Below are 15,935 nucleotides of genomic sequence, written 5' to 3'. Positions count from 1 at the left end.
AATCAAGCCCTTCATCCCAACTATTCTATGCCACGCAAGATACCAATCTAAGCTAGTCCCATTTGTCTGCTGGGCCCACATCCCTCTAAATCTTTCCTATCCAGGTACCTGTTCAAATGTTTTTAACTGTTAATGTACCTGCCTCAACCACTTCCTCCAGCAGCTCTTACCACTCTGACCACTCTCTGTGCAGAAGTAGTTCCTCCTCTGGTTCCTATTACATCACTACCCTCTCACCATAGAACTATGACCTTTAGTTATTTATTCTGGAACCCTGGAAAAAAGAATGCATTCACCCTGTCTAGGCCACTCATGATTTTATACACCTCTATAAAGTCACACCTGCCCCCATCCTGTCGGTCTCCTATGCTCCCATGATATAAATTCCTATCCTGCCCAACTTCTCCCCCGAATCCTGGCAGCATCTTTCATAAATTTTTGCATTATTTCCTGCTTAATGACCTTTTTCCAATAACAGGGTAGCCAAAACTGTACGCAATATTTCTGGCACTGCCTCACCAATAACTTGTACAACTGGACAATAATGTCCAAACTCCTGGACTAAATGTCTCTTCTCCAGGGTAGAAAATTCCAGAGATTTACCTTCTAAGTAAATTTTTTTTTCTTCTCATCTCTGTCCCATTAGCACAGTTGTCACTATTTTAAGGCAAGTGACCCATTATTCAAAAGGGGGAAACAAAATTAGACAGAGCTATGAAAGAAGTATGTGTTAAGATGATGAAGCTGAATCCAAGATTTGAGTTTAATGAAAAGTTTTGAAGGAGGGAAGAGGGGTGTATCCTGGAAGTTGACTTCTGCTGAAGGGATGGACCGCAAAGGTGAAGTAATGAAATTTGGCAATGTTTAAGATCCCAAAAATGGAGAAGAATGGATCTTGGAAGATTATAGGACCAGAGTCAGATAGAGACACAGGAAGCGGAGAGACCAGGAATGGATTGAAGTTTAAAATCTCTGCATTTCTTTCTTGGAGCTATGATAACTTCTTGGTAAAACCTTAGGCTAGTTTGCAAGTACAATAAGCAATTAAAAAGGCTTATCAGGGCAGTCTTGTCTCAACTTTCAGGGAGACTGACCTGAGGTTGTTTATACAATTTTGCTCTTTAAACGAGAATATGCTTGCATTATGGTCATTTCAAAGAAACCGCATTAGATTTATTGAAAGAGTTGAGTAATTAGAAGAGATCGAGCAGGTTGGGTGTAGATTTATTGGAGTTGCAAAGAGAGAGATGTGATCTTATTGAAACCTGTGATATTCTGATTGGTCTTTATGGAGTAGATGTTGAGAAGATGATTCATTTCCTGGTGCGATCTACAACTAAGAGAATGATTTCTGAGTAATAAAAGACTAAGTTAGAAATGAGAAGGAATTTCTTCCAGATATGTCATGCTTCTTTAGAGTCCTTTACCACTGCGTGCTGTGGAGTCTGAATTATTGACCATATTTAGTCAAGTAGGACAGATTTTTGCTTTGTTAGGGAGTTGAAGGTTATCAACCATGAACTTATTGATTGATGGAACAAATTTATGGTGTAGTATAGCTATGTACTGTTCGTGTTTCATGTGATCTTGTGTTCTTGGTGTTGTCACTATGTAGTCTGGGACTTCCAACAGCTAGCCGGTTCAGTAAAGGCCTACCTTCAAATAAGACAAATCATATTGTGCCTTCTAGGAAAAAAATAGTTCTTCAGATTTAAAGTAGTGAAATGTGTGAGATATCCAAGTCATAATGTACAGATCAGCAGTGCCAGGCTCAGACTTAGACTTTTGTTGCCCTTTTCCATGCATTGCACCCAAGACTACATCTTAAAAGCATTGCAGAGGGGCACTGCCTTTTCCATTACCCAAAAGCCCCCCCTTCCCACAGCACTTTCCTGAGTAGACACTGCCCTATTATCAGATTTCTTTTCTTCCTATTGTTCCAGGTGGAACACAAACTTGCACATTCTTTCCACTGATAATACGCATTTGCAGTTCAAGATGTGGCCTCCTATGTTGGGAGGGAGGGACCCAAACAAACTGGGTGACCACTTTACAGACCAGCCAGTCTACAGCCATGATACTGAGCTTCCAGTCACCCAAACACAAGGAAATCTGCAGATGCTGGAAATTCAAGCAACACACAAAAAATGCTGGTGAACGCAGCAGGCCAGGCAGTATCTATAGGAAGAGGTACAGTCGATGTTTCAGGCCGAGATCTTTCATCAGGATTGAGTCCTGACGAAGGGTCTCGGCCGGAAACGTCAACTGTACCTCTTCCTATAGAGGCTGCCTGGCCTGCTGCGTTCACCAGCACTTTTTATGTGTGTTGTTCCAATCACCCGTCTCTTTAATTCTTCATCTCATTTGCAGACCACCCTTGTCCTTCAACAGTCTTTCTCTGAACCTATGTCACAGCTCATCTTTCTATTTGGAGTTCTAAAGGGTTGATACTGAATTGCCAGCACACATTCAGCCAGTTATGTGGTGCAAGTACACGTACTCACACTGCAGGAATCAATTGCTACAGCTTAAGTTCAAGAGCTGGGTGTGCCCAAGTATCTTTTTTGAGATGTTTCCTGCTTTTGCAATGTTACTTTCCATTGCCCGTTGCTCTATTTAATCCTTTTAACATTGCCGGCTGAGCCTTCAGCTGTCTGCAATTCCTCTTCTGAAACAATCCATGAACCCTGACATTTTGACCAAGTTTTTGGCTCCCTGAATGCATATCTTCATGTGTGTCTCGTGTCCAATTTTATATGATTTTAAAAGCTCCAGTGAAGCACATTGATAGCCTTATTAACAGTGTTAAATAATTGGAAGCTGTTCTTTTATTGAACAGACCCACCTTTCGTTTTGGTATTTGAAATCTCAAAGGTTGTTCCTGTGCTCTTCAAAACGTGATGTACTAAAGCAATTAGCCTCATTTGCTCATGTCCATTCCTGTGAGATGCTTTGTCCTGATTTTTTATTGAACAGAGAAAATATTTACAGATGGAAAAGGAAATTGAACTATTGAGAATTAAAGAGCTGAACAATTTGTTCGCAAGTTTACCTTCAAGATAGTTATTGATGCAATTTGTATCTTGTAATGTTGCAGTTTCTTGGGGTGCCTCCTTTAGAAGCTGGTTAATGATTCCATGAATATACAGAGGCACCTTTGTACCTTTTACAGCAAGTCGTTGGAGAGACTGCCATTTGAACCAGTAAATACGTTTCACATTACACAACCCGTGTAACAAACTTGCTCTTCAAGGCTGGATGATACAGGCTCAAGTTGGACTGAATGTGCTTCTGTGGCGTTTGAGATAAACTGTGTTCAGGGAAGTTGTTGATTTAAAACAATCCGCAGCTTGACTGAGTGTTTTGAAAAAAAAACATCTGGTTCCGACAGTCTGAAACTGGATCACAGCTTCAATATTTGCTGAACGACATTGGTAAGGAGATGGCTCATTATGGAGTGCAGTCTCTGAAGTAGATTTTATTCTGTTACAATAACACCTGGGACAGTAAGTTGGAAACTTTAGCATTAATTTTGATATTGTGTTCACAAATCAATGTTTCACATTCTGTAACTTTGCTGAATTTTGCTGTTGTGTGAAATTTCTGAAGCATAGGATTAGATCTATAATGCTACACTTATTCTGTACATATATAGGTGTCAGATTGGATAAGTTGATAGCACTTTCAGTTCTGAGTCATAAGGTTGTGGAACTCACATTCTGGAACTTTGAACTAGAATCCAAGTGGGTGCTGCCTTTTAGTTGAAATGTTAAAGCAGTATCCCATCTACTCTTTTGGGTGGCTGCGAGAGATCTTGTGGCCAGTTTTGCAAAGATGAACTAGTTCTTCCTGAGTTCCCCTCCAATATTTTCCCTCAGCCGTCATCACCAGAACAGATCGATCATTATTGGATGCCTGCGACGCTTCCTACATTTCAACCTTGATACCACTTAAAGTACATTGACTGTAATGAACTGTAGGAGAGAATGTGCTATAGAAATCTGTTACAGGGTGTAGTTATTTGGGGGGCTTGATTTCCCAAAGGGCTTCTATAATTTAGCTTGTTTATAAACAATTCAAGATTTGAGCATTTTCATCCCTCAGGCCAGTTCCTTTTTAACTTTATAGTATTTTGATGCCTTCACCCTTTATAATGAAGAATTTATTTTCATACAGGCTTTCATTCCTTTTCAATTTGGACTTCTAGTACCATTCACTAATCCTGTGTCATGTCATCGCCCTTCACTCCTGGACAATTAACCAGGAGTTGGTGAGCTCGATATCTAGTGAGAAACAGGCCATTCAGCCAAAGATCCATGTTTGCCATCAAGTACTTAACTCAGCAGTGCTTGGCCCACAGACTTCTTTGCATTGGCACATTGAAAGCTTATCTAAATGCTTCTTAAATGTTATGAGTTTACCTGCTTCATCCACCCACTGAGTTTTAAAAAAAAGATCTTAATCAGATCTCCTTCAGGTCTCCTACCTGTATTTTTATTTTGATAGCTCTGGTGTGGAGAGAAGTTTCCCACCGCCTTACAGTCCTTTGCCCTAAAAGTAAAATAATCCACATTCCCATGAATCCCTTGAACAGCTGTTTCAGGAGGAAAAACAAACTTTTACATGTGTTGCAATAAACAAAAATGCGGGAAAAGAGTTGGGTTTCAGTGAGCAGCGAGGGATCTAGAGAGCCAAGGGGTTTTTCAGAAGGTTCTCCTGGTGCTTGAACAGCTAAAGGACATCCACCAGTACTGGAAAGGCTGCATTGAACATGGAAATGTATAGCACAGGAACAGGCACTTCAACTCACCATGTTGTGCTGAACTAATTAAACTAATAATTAAACCCAAATGAAACTGATTCCTTCTGCTGCACAAGCTTCATACCCTTCCATTCTTTAACATGTTCACTTGCCTATCTAAGAGCCTCTTAAAGGTCTCATTCAATTCTCATTCAATAGCTTTATTTGTCATAGGAACATTAATGCATCATTTGCATCAAATCAAGGGAATTGTGCTGGTCCCCCTCCCCCTCCCACTTTCAAATCTCTTACTAGCTCTTCCTTCAGTTAGTCCTGACGAAGGGTCTTGGCCCAAAACATTGACTGTATCTCTTCCTAGAGATGCTGCCTGGCCTGCTGCGTTCACCAGCAACTTTGATGTGTGTTGCTTGAAATTCCAGCATCTGCAGATTTCCTCGTGTTATCAATTTTGCAGGTTTTATCTCATGATATTACAGATTCTGGCTCCCTCTCATAACATAAACCTTTGGAGGAGGTTTTCCTCCATCTGCCTTGTACCTTAATGTGTGCTGTACACTGTTACCCTGTGAATGTTCAGTTTGAAAGATGTGCATCTATTGTTTAGACCACTGACCAAATACTGGGCACTGTTTGAAGTGCAGACACAAGCCCTGCATCTTTGATGGCTTGCAGAACAATGCAACCCCTCTTTGTTTCATGATATTGCAGGGCAATACAGGAGCACACTTTCCACCCGCCATGCCTGTGTGAGTTCTTTGTCAGAGCTCTCCGTTCACTCCTACTTTGCTCTTGCCCCATTGTTCCACTGGAATACACTTCCCTTCATTTAGTTTAACTCCCCTGTTGTTGAATCTGTTTCTGCTCTTCTGAATGATGCAGTCCTGATCATTATAACACACTGGGTTTATTCTTTCTTGGCTTTGAAATTGGAGAAAAAAAAGTATCTTCAACCAATTAAATGTGAATGATCATCAATATAATTTGTGTCAACAGGAAGATTTTCATCTGTCAGTGTATAGGCAAAGTTAACCACTAAGATATATAAAAAAATACATTTTAAGATCCAAAATACAAATCTCCACATCAGTTATAAGGCTATAAGATATAGGAGCAGCAGTAGGCCATTTGGTCCATCGAGTCTGCTCCGCCATTCAGTCATGGGCTGATCCAATTTTTCCAGTCGTCCCCACTCCCCTGCTTTCACCCCATACCCTTTGATGCCCTGGCTAATCAAGAACCTATCTATCTCTACTTTAAATACACCCAATGACTTCGCCTCCACAGCTGCTTGTGGCAACAAATTCCACAGATTTACCACCCTCTGACTAAAGTAATGTCTCGGCATCTCAGTTCTAAACGGACGTCCTTCAATCCTGAAGTCGTGCCCTCTTGTCCTAGACTCCCCTACCGTGGAAAATGACTTTGCCATATTTAATCTGTTCAGGCCTTTTAACATTTGGAATGTTTCTATGAGATCCCCCCTCATTCTCCAGGACTCCAAGGAATACAGCCCAAGAGCTGCCTGATGTTCCTCATATGGTGACCCTTCCATTCTTGGATTCATTCTCATGAATCTTCTCTGAACCCTCTCCAATGTCAGTATATCCTTTCTAAAATAAAGAGCCCAAAACTGCACACAATACTCCATGTGAGGTCTCACGAGTGCCTTATAGAGCCTCATCATCACATCCCTGCTCTTGTATTCTATACCTCTAGAAATGAATGCCAACTTTGTATTCGCCTCCTTCACCACCGACTCAAGCTGGAGGTTAACCTTTACGGTATCCTGCACAAGGACTCCCAAGTCCCTTTGCCATCTCTGCATTTTGAATTCTCTCTTCATCTAAATACTAGTTTACCCATTTATTTCTTCCACCAAAGTGCATGACCATACACTTTCCAAAATAGTATTCCATTTGCCACTTCTTTGCCTGTTCCCCTAATGGGCAAAGTTATGTTTTGACACCTTATAGAAGTACGTAACCCTGCCATGGATGGTCCCAAGCCTGGCTGTAAAAGGAGCTTTGGGCATGGAGCTAGAAACCCCATCACATAAAAACTCAATGCTACAGGAATGCCTATAGAAGCTCCGAAGACCTCATCCCTGGGAGGAGGAGGATACACCAAGAAGATGGGTGACACCCGGGAAAACTTGAAGGCCTGGCCTGGCTCTTAGATTTCTGATGAGCTGCTGGTGGCAACCTATGCCCCTGTAGGGGTGAAGGGCTTGAGAAGAAATATGTGGTGCAAACATATGGAATTCTTTTATTCCTTTGAAATCCACATACATTATATACTGCTTGTGTGACAATTGCAATAGATTAAACATCAAAGTCCCTGTAAATGGTATTTGCTTTCCCTTACCACATTTGATTATACCAATAATAAATGAATTTCCTCCTTACAAAGAAATCCTCCATTGTTTAAAATGTAATGCGAAGGATAATATCAAAACCAGCATTATTGAGTCAATAACCGGTAATTAGTACTACTTGCCATCTTTGGAATGTTATTTACAACTGCGTCCTTGAATTCTACTGTGGAAATACTGGAACTCCTTTAGAGAGGCGGTGTGCTGCGAAGCCATACTCATAGCAGCTGCTGCCATTTTGCTGGCTTTCAAGGTCATTTCAAGTGTTGCAAGTTCTGAGGATAAATGGCAGTTTCCAATGTGACCCAGATTCTTCAGAAACTCTTACATTTTCACAGAAGAAGAATGTCAAGTAGGAGGACTAAGTTATCAGGGATTGTTTAAACCTGAAAATGTGCTCTGCATGGAACCTGTGTATGGTTTTCTTCATTACATAGAAACATAGAAAATAGGTGCAGGAGTAGGCCATTCGGCCCTTCGAGCCTGCACCGCCATTTATTATGATCATGGCTGATCATCCAACTCAGAACCCAGCCTTCCCTCCATACCCCCTGACCCCTGTAGCCACAAGGGCCATATCTAACTTCCTTTTAAACATAGCTAATGAACTGGCCTCAACAGTTTGCTGTGGCAGAGAATTCCACAGATTCACCACTCTCTGTGTGAAGAAGTTTTTCCTAACCTCGGTCCTAAAAGGCTTCCCCTCTATCCTCAAACTGTGACCCCTCGTTCTAGACCTCCCCAACATCGGGAACAATCTTCCTGCATCTAGCCTGTCCAATCCCTTTAGGATCTTATACGTTTCAATCAGATCCCCCCTCAATCTTCTAAATTCCAACGAGTACAAGCCCAGTTCATCCAGTCTTTCTTCATATGAAAGACCTGCCATCCCAGGAATCAATCTGGTGAACCTTCTTTGTACTCCCTCTATGGCAAAGATGTCTTTCCTCAGATTAGGGGACCAAAACTGCACACAATACTCCAGGTGTGGTCTCACCAAGGCCTTGTACAACTGCAGTAGTACCTCCCTGCTCCTGTACTCGAATCCTCTCGCTATAAATGCCAGCATACCGTTCGCCTTTTTCACCGCCTGCTGTACCTGCATGCCCACTTTCAATGACTGGTGTATAATGACACCCAGGTCTCGTTGCACCTCCCCTTTTCCTAATCGGCCACCATTCAGATAATAATCTGTTTTCCTATTTTTGCCACCAAAGTGGATAACTTCACATTTATCCACATTAAATTGCATCTGCCATGAGTTTGCCCACTCACCCAACCTATCCAAGTCACCCTGCATCCTCTTAGCATCCTCCTCACTGCTAACACTGCCACCCAGCTTCGTGTCATCCGCAAACTTGGAGATGCTGCATTTAATTCCCTCATCCAAGTCATTAATATATATTGTAAACAACTGGGGTCCCAGCACTGAGCCTTGCGGTACCCCACTAGTCACCGCCTGCCATTCTGAAAAGGTCCCGTTTATTCCCACTCTTTGCTTCCTGTCTGCTAACCAATTCTCCACCCACACCAATACCTTACCCCCAATACCGTGTGCTTTAAGTTTGCACACTAATCTCCTATGTGGGACCTTGTCAAAAGCCTTTTGAAAATCCAAATATACCACATTACAGTTGATGCCTTTTTTAATTTCTATTGTAAACTATTCCAATGTTCTCCTGGCCTGCATCCTTTCATTGCCTTACACCAACTTGTTCAACTGAAACCCAGTTGTTCACATCCTACCTCACATTTCTTTACACATTGCCTGCATGATCAATCATATTAGTCCTTACTTGACAATATCTCAGTTTTCGTGCATCTCCTCCTTAGTTTTAATTCCATCCATGAGATCCAGCTAACCCCGTCCACCATCAATTTTTCAGTCTCTATAACTCTTCTCCTTATTTAACCATCCAAGACACCTCAAAGCCTCCAGTTTTGCTTTCTTGCACATAGCCCACTTTCACTGTCACTTTATGCATAGCTAGCTCCTATTTACAGCAAGGTTGCTATTGTGTTTCTTGCATTGACTACAGTTCTTTTTAGAGGGGGAAAATAATCTTTGTAAAATTCTCTGGATCAGGGGTTCCCAACCTGGAGTCCACAGACCATTCGGTTGATGGTAGAATTCCATGGCATAAAAAAAGTTGGTGAACCCCTGTTCAAGATCATCCTGAAGGAAAGATGTCTTTTTTTAAAATTTGATTTGCTTCACCATTGTCAGCTATCCTACTGGGACCTAAGCTCTGGAATCTCCTCCCTAACCCATAATCTCTTGTTCTGTCTTCATTACCTTTATCCAAGTATTTAATATCTCCTTACAGGGCAATCTTCATTAGTAAGATGCTACATGAATTAGCCAGTTCCAGAAGATCATGTGCCTGTTCTTACACATGTCTTTGCTTGATCAACAGGTGCTGATCCTCTGCGTTGTATCAATGAAGAAGCTTGATGCCACGATAAGCTGCAGATGACTTGTAGCCTCATCGTCAAGGAAGGTAACTGATGGACCATGTTAATGTTGTGGTATCTGAATCTGAGAAAATACAACTTCATGATACATTAAATATATTTGATTGCACTTTCCAAACCATATTACTGCAAATCTTTTTATTGACTAAGTTCAAATGTGGTTCAAATAGACATGCTATTTCTGTTTGCTAAAACAAACTGCTGGAATAACTCAGTTGGTCAGGCAGTATTTGCAAAGGGGAATGGATGGTTAGTGTTTTGGCTCAAGGGCTTCATCTACATCTGAATCATCAGCTGCCCACTTTGAGCCACTCTTCCTGCCTAACCCACTGAGCTCCTCCAGCAATTGTTTCTTTGTTCTGGCATCTATAGTATCTTGTGTCTCTTGATATTTCTGTTTTCTATTTTTATTTCCTTTAAGTTTAAAAATGATCCATAAACATTCAACAAGATAGGTAAAAAGACTAGTTTCAGTAATGGTACTTCATCAACCCCCCAACCATTGTGTAGACACATATTTCTGGCATATATTACTGGATCATCTTCCTCACCAATACTCAATAAGGAAACCAGTCACCTCAAATTTTGCGGAACTTCCAATGATATGCAAAAAGTGAGAATAGTATTATAAATATCCTTTAATTCTCCAAACATGAAGAAAAGTGAATCTTACTTGGTCTTGGTGTGTGTTAATGGAAAACCAAACTTATAGGAATAATGGCCTGAATTCTGCTTGCCTGGCAGTGTCCCAGATCCCTTAACTACTCATTGTTTCTGTTTACTTTTTCATTGGTTTGCTTGATATATGTACCTTTTTTAAAAAAAAAATCTGAATGAAAAACTAAATAAGTTATTAAATTTGTTTACCAGATGAGTTCCACTGCAGAAACCAGAAATACTACTGTTAGACAAAATGGGCACAGTGGTGAAAGTAACTTGCGGGAGAAGATCTACAAGAAGGTAAATGACCAGTTGTGTGGCATGCTTCTTAACAAGCCCATTTGCGCTACATTCATGGAATGGGGTGTTGAAAATAATGTTAATTGTAAATGCTGAGGACGTCTTTCATTGTGCTGTGTGCTTAATGCAATAGATTCTGAACAGATCTGGTCATCAGCAGCAGAGTGTACTTCTCTGTAATTTATAACGTATGGGACATCCCTCACTCTTATAAACAAGACAGCAGAGCAACTGTATTTAATCAGGAAGGTAGACCACTAGGTTAGTAATGACATCTAATGTACCTAAAATGAGATTCAAGTTGAGTGAGGTTAAAAGATAGGAACACGTGCAAACTTCAAAGCAGCCAACTGTCTACAGATCTAAGTGCTCCCACAATCATAGCTCACATCAAAACTCAACCATCTTGTCATAACTTGTTGTGACCTGCTGGTGGACTATTAACAGACCAAAAGAATGAGAAATTTCCAATGATAACCACAACCTCAGAGTAATTATCTTTAGTCAGATACGTGGAAAACAGATGATCCAATCTGGTCTTCTGAACACTTTCAGATAGTTTGATTCACTCCATATGATATCAAGAAATGTTTGAGAGCACTGGATACAACAAAGGCAATGAGACTTGCCAACAGAGACCCCATAGACTGCAGATGTGGAATCTGGAGCAACAAACAATCCACTGTAGAAACTCAGCGGATCAGGTAGCATCTGTGGGAGGAAAGGAATTATCGACGCATCGGGTCTAAGCCCTGCATTAGGACAGGTTCTCAATCCGCAACATGGACAGTTACTTTGCTCCCATAGATGCTGCTTGGCCCAGTAGATCATTTGATGAGACCAGACAACATCCCAGTTGCAGTGATAAAGAATCACATTTCATAACTTGCTGAGCTTCTAGTCTATCTATTTCAGTGCAGCTACAACACTAGTGTGTAAAATACCTGTGGCAAAGAAAAAAAAACAAATTCAATCCGGGTATTAACTGTATGGAAACAAAAATTAAATGCATTTACAAGTCCACTCGTCTGTTCTTGATCATCAGTGACTTCATTTGGTATTAACAACAGTTTCAAGAGTACTTATTCAACAATGGACTGTTCACTGATGGTTGAGTTTTGAGTTTTTCCAGGAACCTTCTGATTTAAACTTTATTACAACATTGGTTTAACATGTGGATGTAAGAGATGGATTCCTGATGTAAGATTAGAATGGCAGCCCTTGACATTAAGGCATCATTTCACTGAACGTGACAACAAGGAGTCGGAGGAAAGTGAAAATCCCTGGCTGCTGAGGAGGAAATTCTCCTTTGGCTGAAGCTGTACCTCACGTGAAGCAGGATGATTGTGGTTTTGGAGGTCAAATTGGCTCCAGGACATTGCTGCAAGAATTTCTCAAGATATTGTCCTAGGTCCATCCATCGTCATCAGCTTTATCTGTGATCTTCCTTCATAAGGTGACAAATGGGGATGCTTGTTGTTACTGTGCCCTATTCAAACTCATACAATGGAGCCATTCATGTCTGTATAAACGAATCCTTGACAATATTTGGGCTCGATTGATATGACACAGTTTACGTTTGTATCAAACTAATGTCGGTCTAATAAACATCTCCAACAAGAAGAAGAGTCTAACAATCAGCCATTGCCAAGTTCCCTCCAGCATCAACATCCTGGGGATTATTGATAAGTGGATTGGATTTTGGTTAAAAGACCTGGTCAGAAGACGACGACTAGAAGATAAGCTTCATTTGTCACATGTACATCAAAACGTGCAGTGAAATGCGTCTTTGCAATCAAATCAAATCAGTGAGGATCGTGCTGCTTCCATGCTTCCAGCACCAACATAGCATGCCCACAAATTAACTGAACCTAACCCTAACCGTACATCTTTGTTATGTGGGAGGAAGCAAGAGCACCCAGAGGAAACTCGCACATTGACGGAGAGAACGTACAGACAACTCGCACATCGGAGCGAACGTACAGACAACTCGCACATCGACGGAGCAAACGTGCAGACAACTTGGCCCTGAAAAGCATTTAAGCTAAGTGCTAGGCTACTGTGCTGCCACCTGATGTTTGATGTCCTGTGGACTTGCAATGCCTTTCCAGCATCTCATAAAGCAGTAATATATGTGAATACCTTTCACTTGCCAGGAGGAATCACTCCAGCAATTCTTGAAGTCAACACTACCCACATGTTTGCAACCCACATTGTCCAAGATATTCGCCTACTCCACCAACAGCCCACCACAGTTTTTGTGAGGTCTACAAAGTACACTGAAGCAGCTTGCCACAGTTTGGTTGGCACAGCTGACCAAGCCCATTTGCTACCGAGTGCATATCATCTGGAGTTGGAAATGTACTTGGTCTAAATCATGCAACTCCCTATCTAAAAGCACTTGGGAGTGCTCTTATCAAATGAACAGCCGGGGTGCAAGGAGCTCACTCACCATTAGTGCTTCAGGCAGCTGTGATCAGGCAATGAATCCCATTCTTTCCTACATCTCAAAGAAACAAAAAGATCCCACGCATGTTGCAGTGAGGCATTAGAATCATCATGTTTTGCCACACTGAAATTGGTGTTCATCTTGGAAATAAATGTGATTGAATTTGCAAACCATAAATCAAGTTTAAATCCCAACCCAGTTTATAGAACAATTAAATTGTTTCAATAAATCTGGCCACACCATTATTTTACAAGTAATGGTCATCCCATACAGTGCAGAAACAGTGGCCGATTAACCTACCAATCTGCACACCTTGGGTATGTTGAAGGGGTGGGGGGGAAGAACCGGAGCACCCAGGGAAAATATGTGGTTATGGAGAGAATATACAAACTCTACGCAGACTGCACCTAAGGTCAGGGTTGAACCAGAAGTTCTGTTACCTCGAGGCAGCATCTCGAGAGGCTGTGCCGTCGTGCCACATAATTATCATCACGTTGCATACCAAGGAAGATTTGTTATCAAAAGCCCATCCAGTTCAGCAGTATGCTTTAGGGAAGGGGATCTGCTGTCCTTGCTCATTCAGATCTGTATGTGGTTCCAGTCCAATACCAATGTGGCTGGCCTCCTAGCCCAGCCAAACAGGACACCCATTTCAATGCTGCAACATTTTAACTTAAAAGACTGTGACAGAACAGGTGGACAGTGCTAATTCTCCCGCTAACCTTGCCCCTTTGCCTGGTTAGTCACTTTTCTTCATTCTGTCCCTGGTCTAGTTTCCCCAGTAGTTCACACACTTTGCCCTCCCATTCTGCAGTTCTTGGGAGTTCACCATTTACACACCCCGATAGTAAAACAGTCACTAGCTCGGCTAATCAAAACAATCCCTTCAGTTAATGTGTTCTACTGGTTTATAGCTCATAAAAATAAGGATTCCAGACTCCGGCATTCCAAACAGTTTCATTAATATTCACTCACATTGTTACATTGGTTTGTAGACAGCGGAACAGCCCCAAAAGACATGAGGGACAGTTTGGGGCATCCTAAAATAATGTGCGGGTTAGGGGGAGCAGGTGCACTTACACCCTTTGCCCCCTCTCAGTTTGACTTTGCTGAGGGGTGTGGAGGCTGGATTTGAGGTTGGTGAATAGTTATACTGGAAAGTTAAAGATAGTGTGTCATAGAAAAAGCCTCTGTACATCTGTAAATTTTCGTACATACATGTTTTCATTTTTCTATTTGTAAATACTTCCTTTTCTTCATAACTTTTGGGCAGATTTTGCTTTTCTTTTCACCTGGCACTAAATAAAACCCCTTGCACTAATGTGCTGTTGCGGCTTACCATCTGTTTTTTAAGCTGGTGACCCTCGTTGGGCATGCTTACCCACACCTGATAGTGAGATGTGACAGACTGTTCTGTAAATGTGGGCAATAAGCCTCAGGCTTGCAAGCAACACTGTGAGTGAAATTGATAGAGTATAGATATGATATAGCAGAGTTGATTTTCTTGTTTACAAGATGTTTAATCATTTTGGGGAAAAATATCCTGTTAAGCTTTTAAGGTTTATTTTGTATATCTGATTTTTTTTCATGAAGATTGAGGTTTGGAAGGAGCATTTTGATTCGGGCATCCAAGTGTGGCATTTGGTCATGATCAGTGCATTGTTGCTATGCCTGAGTCCTCCCCTTTTATCACAACTGTATGATCAGAACATTCTGTTTTGTTTTATTGTTGCTGAATAGACTTTGAGATTCTTCTGACTATAAACAATTTTGTTTTATAAACCTTTGTATTACACACCGTAGTTTACAACAAATAGTATAGTCATAGTCGTACTTTATTGATCCCCGGGGAAATTGGTTAAAGACTACCAATTCCTTTGTGACAGCTTTTAAAATGGCTCAAGACATTTAACAGATGCACTATTAAACCAAAAAACTGAACCGCATTTCAATGAATGTGGGTGATTGAGGTTGAAAAAGAAATGATTTTGAAGATGATGTCTTAAATGTGGAGAGGGTTAGAATGGAACTCCAATGAATAGAGTCTTAAGCACGGAAATCTAAAACTGAAACAATGCAATATTTATATTTTGCTTTTGCTCCAGACTCCATCATCTGCGCTTCAAGCATCTATCCAACTGGGGATAGGTTATGCTGTTGGAAACCTTACCTCCAAACCAGAACGAGATGTGCTCATGCAAGATTTCTATGTTGTTGAAAGTGTCTTTCTACCAAGGTTGGATTTTAACTTTTTTAAAGACTTGGTTCTACTTTCAAAGTAATTCCACTTTAACTCTGACATTCTGGTGAGGCCATCTTAACTATTTTATGGTGGTTTAAAAGAAATTTTGGAAAGTTGTTAAGTAATGAAACTACAAGTTAGCCTCTGTAGAAAATTCATACGTCACAATGAACAGCAATAACATCCATTTACATAACGCTTATAATGTAACAAACATGTCCCTAAAGTAATTGCAAGTCTTCCGTGACCTTGAATTGTTCTTTTCAGTTTTCATATTAAACCCTGAGGATCAAAGAAATAGATCTTGCCAAGTTGCATGGACCTTGGCTAAAATCCATTGTTAGCAAAGAGATCAGAAGAGAAGGATCACACACCAAAGTTGCCGGCGAACGCAGCAGGCCAGGCAGCATCCACAGGAAGAGGCGCAGTCGACGCCCCAGGCCGAGACCCTTCGTGTCCTGACGAAGGGTCTCGGCCTGGGGCGTCGACTGCGCCTCTTCCTGTGGATGCTGCCTGGCCTGCTGCGTTCGCCGGCAACTTTGGTGTGTGTTGCTTGAGTTTCCAGCATCTGCAGAATTCCTGTTGTTTGAGAAGAGAAGGATCTGTGAGTTTAATACTTAAATTTAATCCCAAACCCCAACTCTTTAAATGACCTGTTAGTCATCATGTGTATGTC

At 41.2% G+C, this 15,935-nt stretch overlaps 1 protein-coding gene across 11 annotated transcripts in view; it reads left to right on the top strand.

Annotated features, from left to right (window-relative positions):
• The window catches only part of LOC134347046 (phosphatidylinositol 4-phosphate 5-kinase type-1 beta-like), a 174,268-nt gene that overhangs the window by 93,629 nt on the left and 64,704 nt on the right, over nt 1-15,935 (top strand). For 7 of the 11 annotated variants that reach the window (XM_063049083.1, XM_063049077.1, XM_063049082.1 and 4 more), the window contains exons 2-4: nt 9,551-9,634; nt 10,479-10,568; nt 15,123-15,253. In XM_063049083.1, the coding sequence (XP_062905153.1) occupies nt 10,479-10,568; nt 15,123-15,253 (221 nt within the window). In that variant the 5' untranslated portion in view covers nt 9,551-9,634. Of the gene's footprint in view, nt 1-2,964; nt 3,507-9,550; nt 9,635-10,478; nt 10,569-15,122; nt 15,254-15,935 lie in introns of those variants that run through there. The other 4 variants (XM_063049086.1, XM_063049076.1, XM_063049087.1 and 1 more) reach the window with 3 other exon arrangements.

The sequence above is a fragment of the Mobula hypostoma genome, chromosome 5 (assembly GCF_963921235.1).
Source record: "Mobula hypostoma chromosome 5, sMobHyp1.1, whole genome shotgun sequence".
Taxonomy (NCBI): domain Eukaryota; kingdom Metazoa; phylum Chordata; class Chondrichthyes; order Myliobatiformes; family Myliobatidae; genus Mobula; species Mobula hypostoma.
Note: the sequence above shows the minus strand (reverse complement) of the source record. Positions and strands in the feature narration are given on the sequence as shown.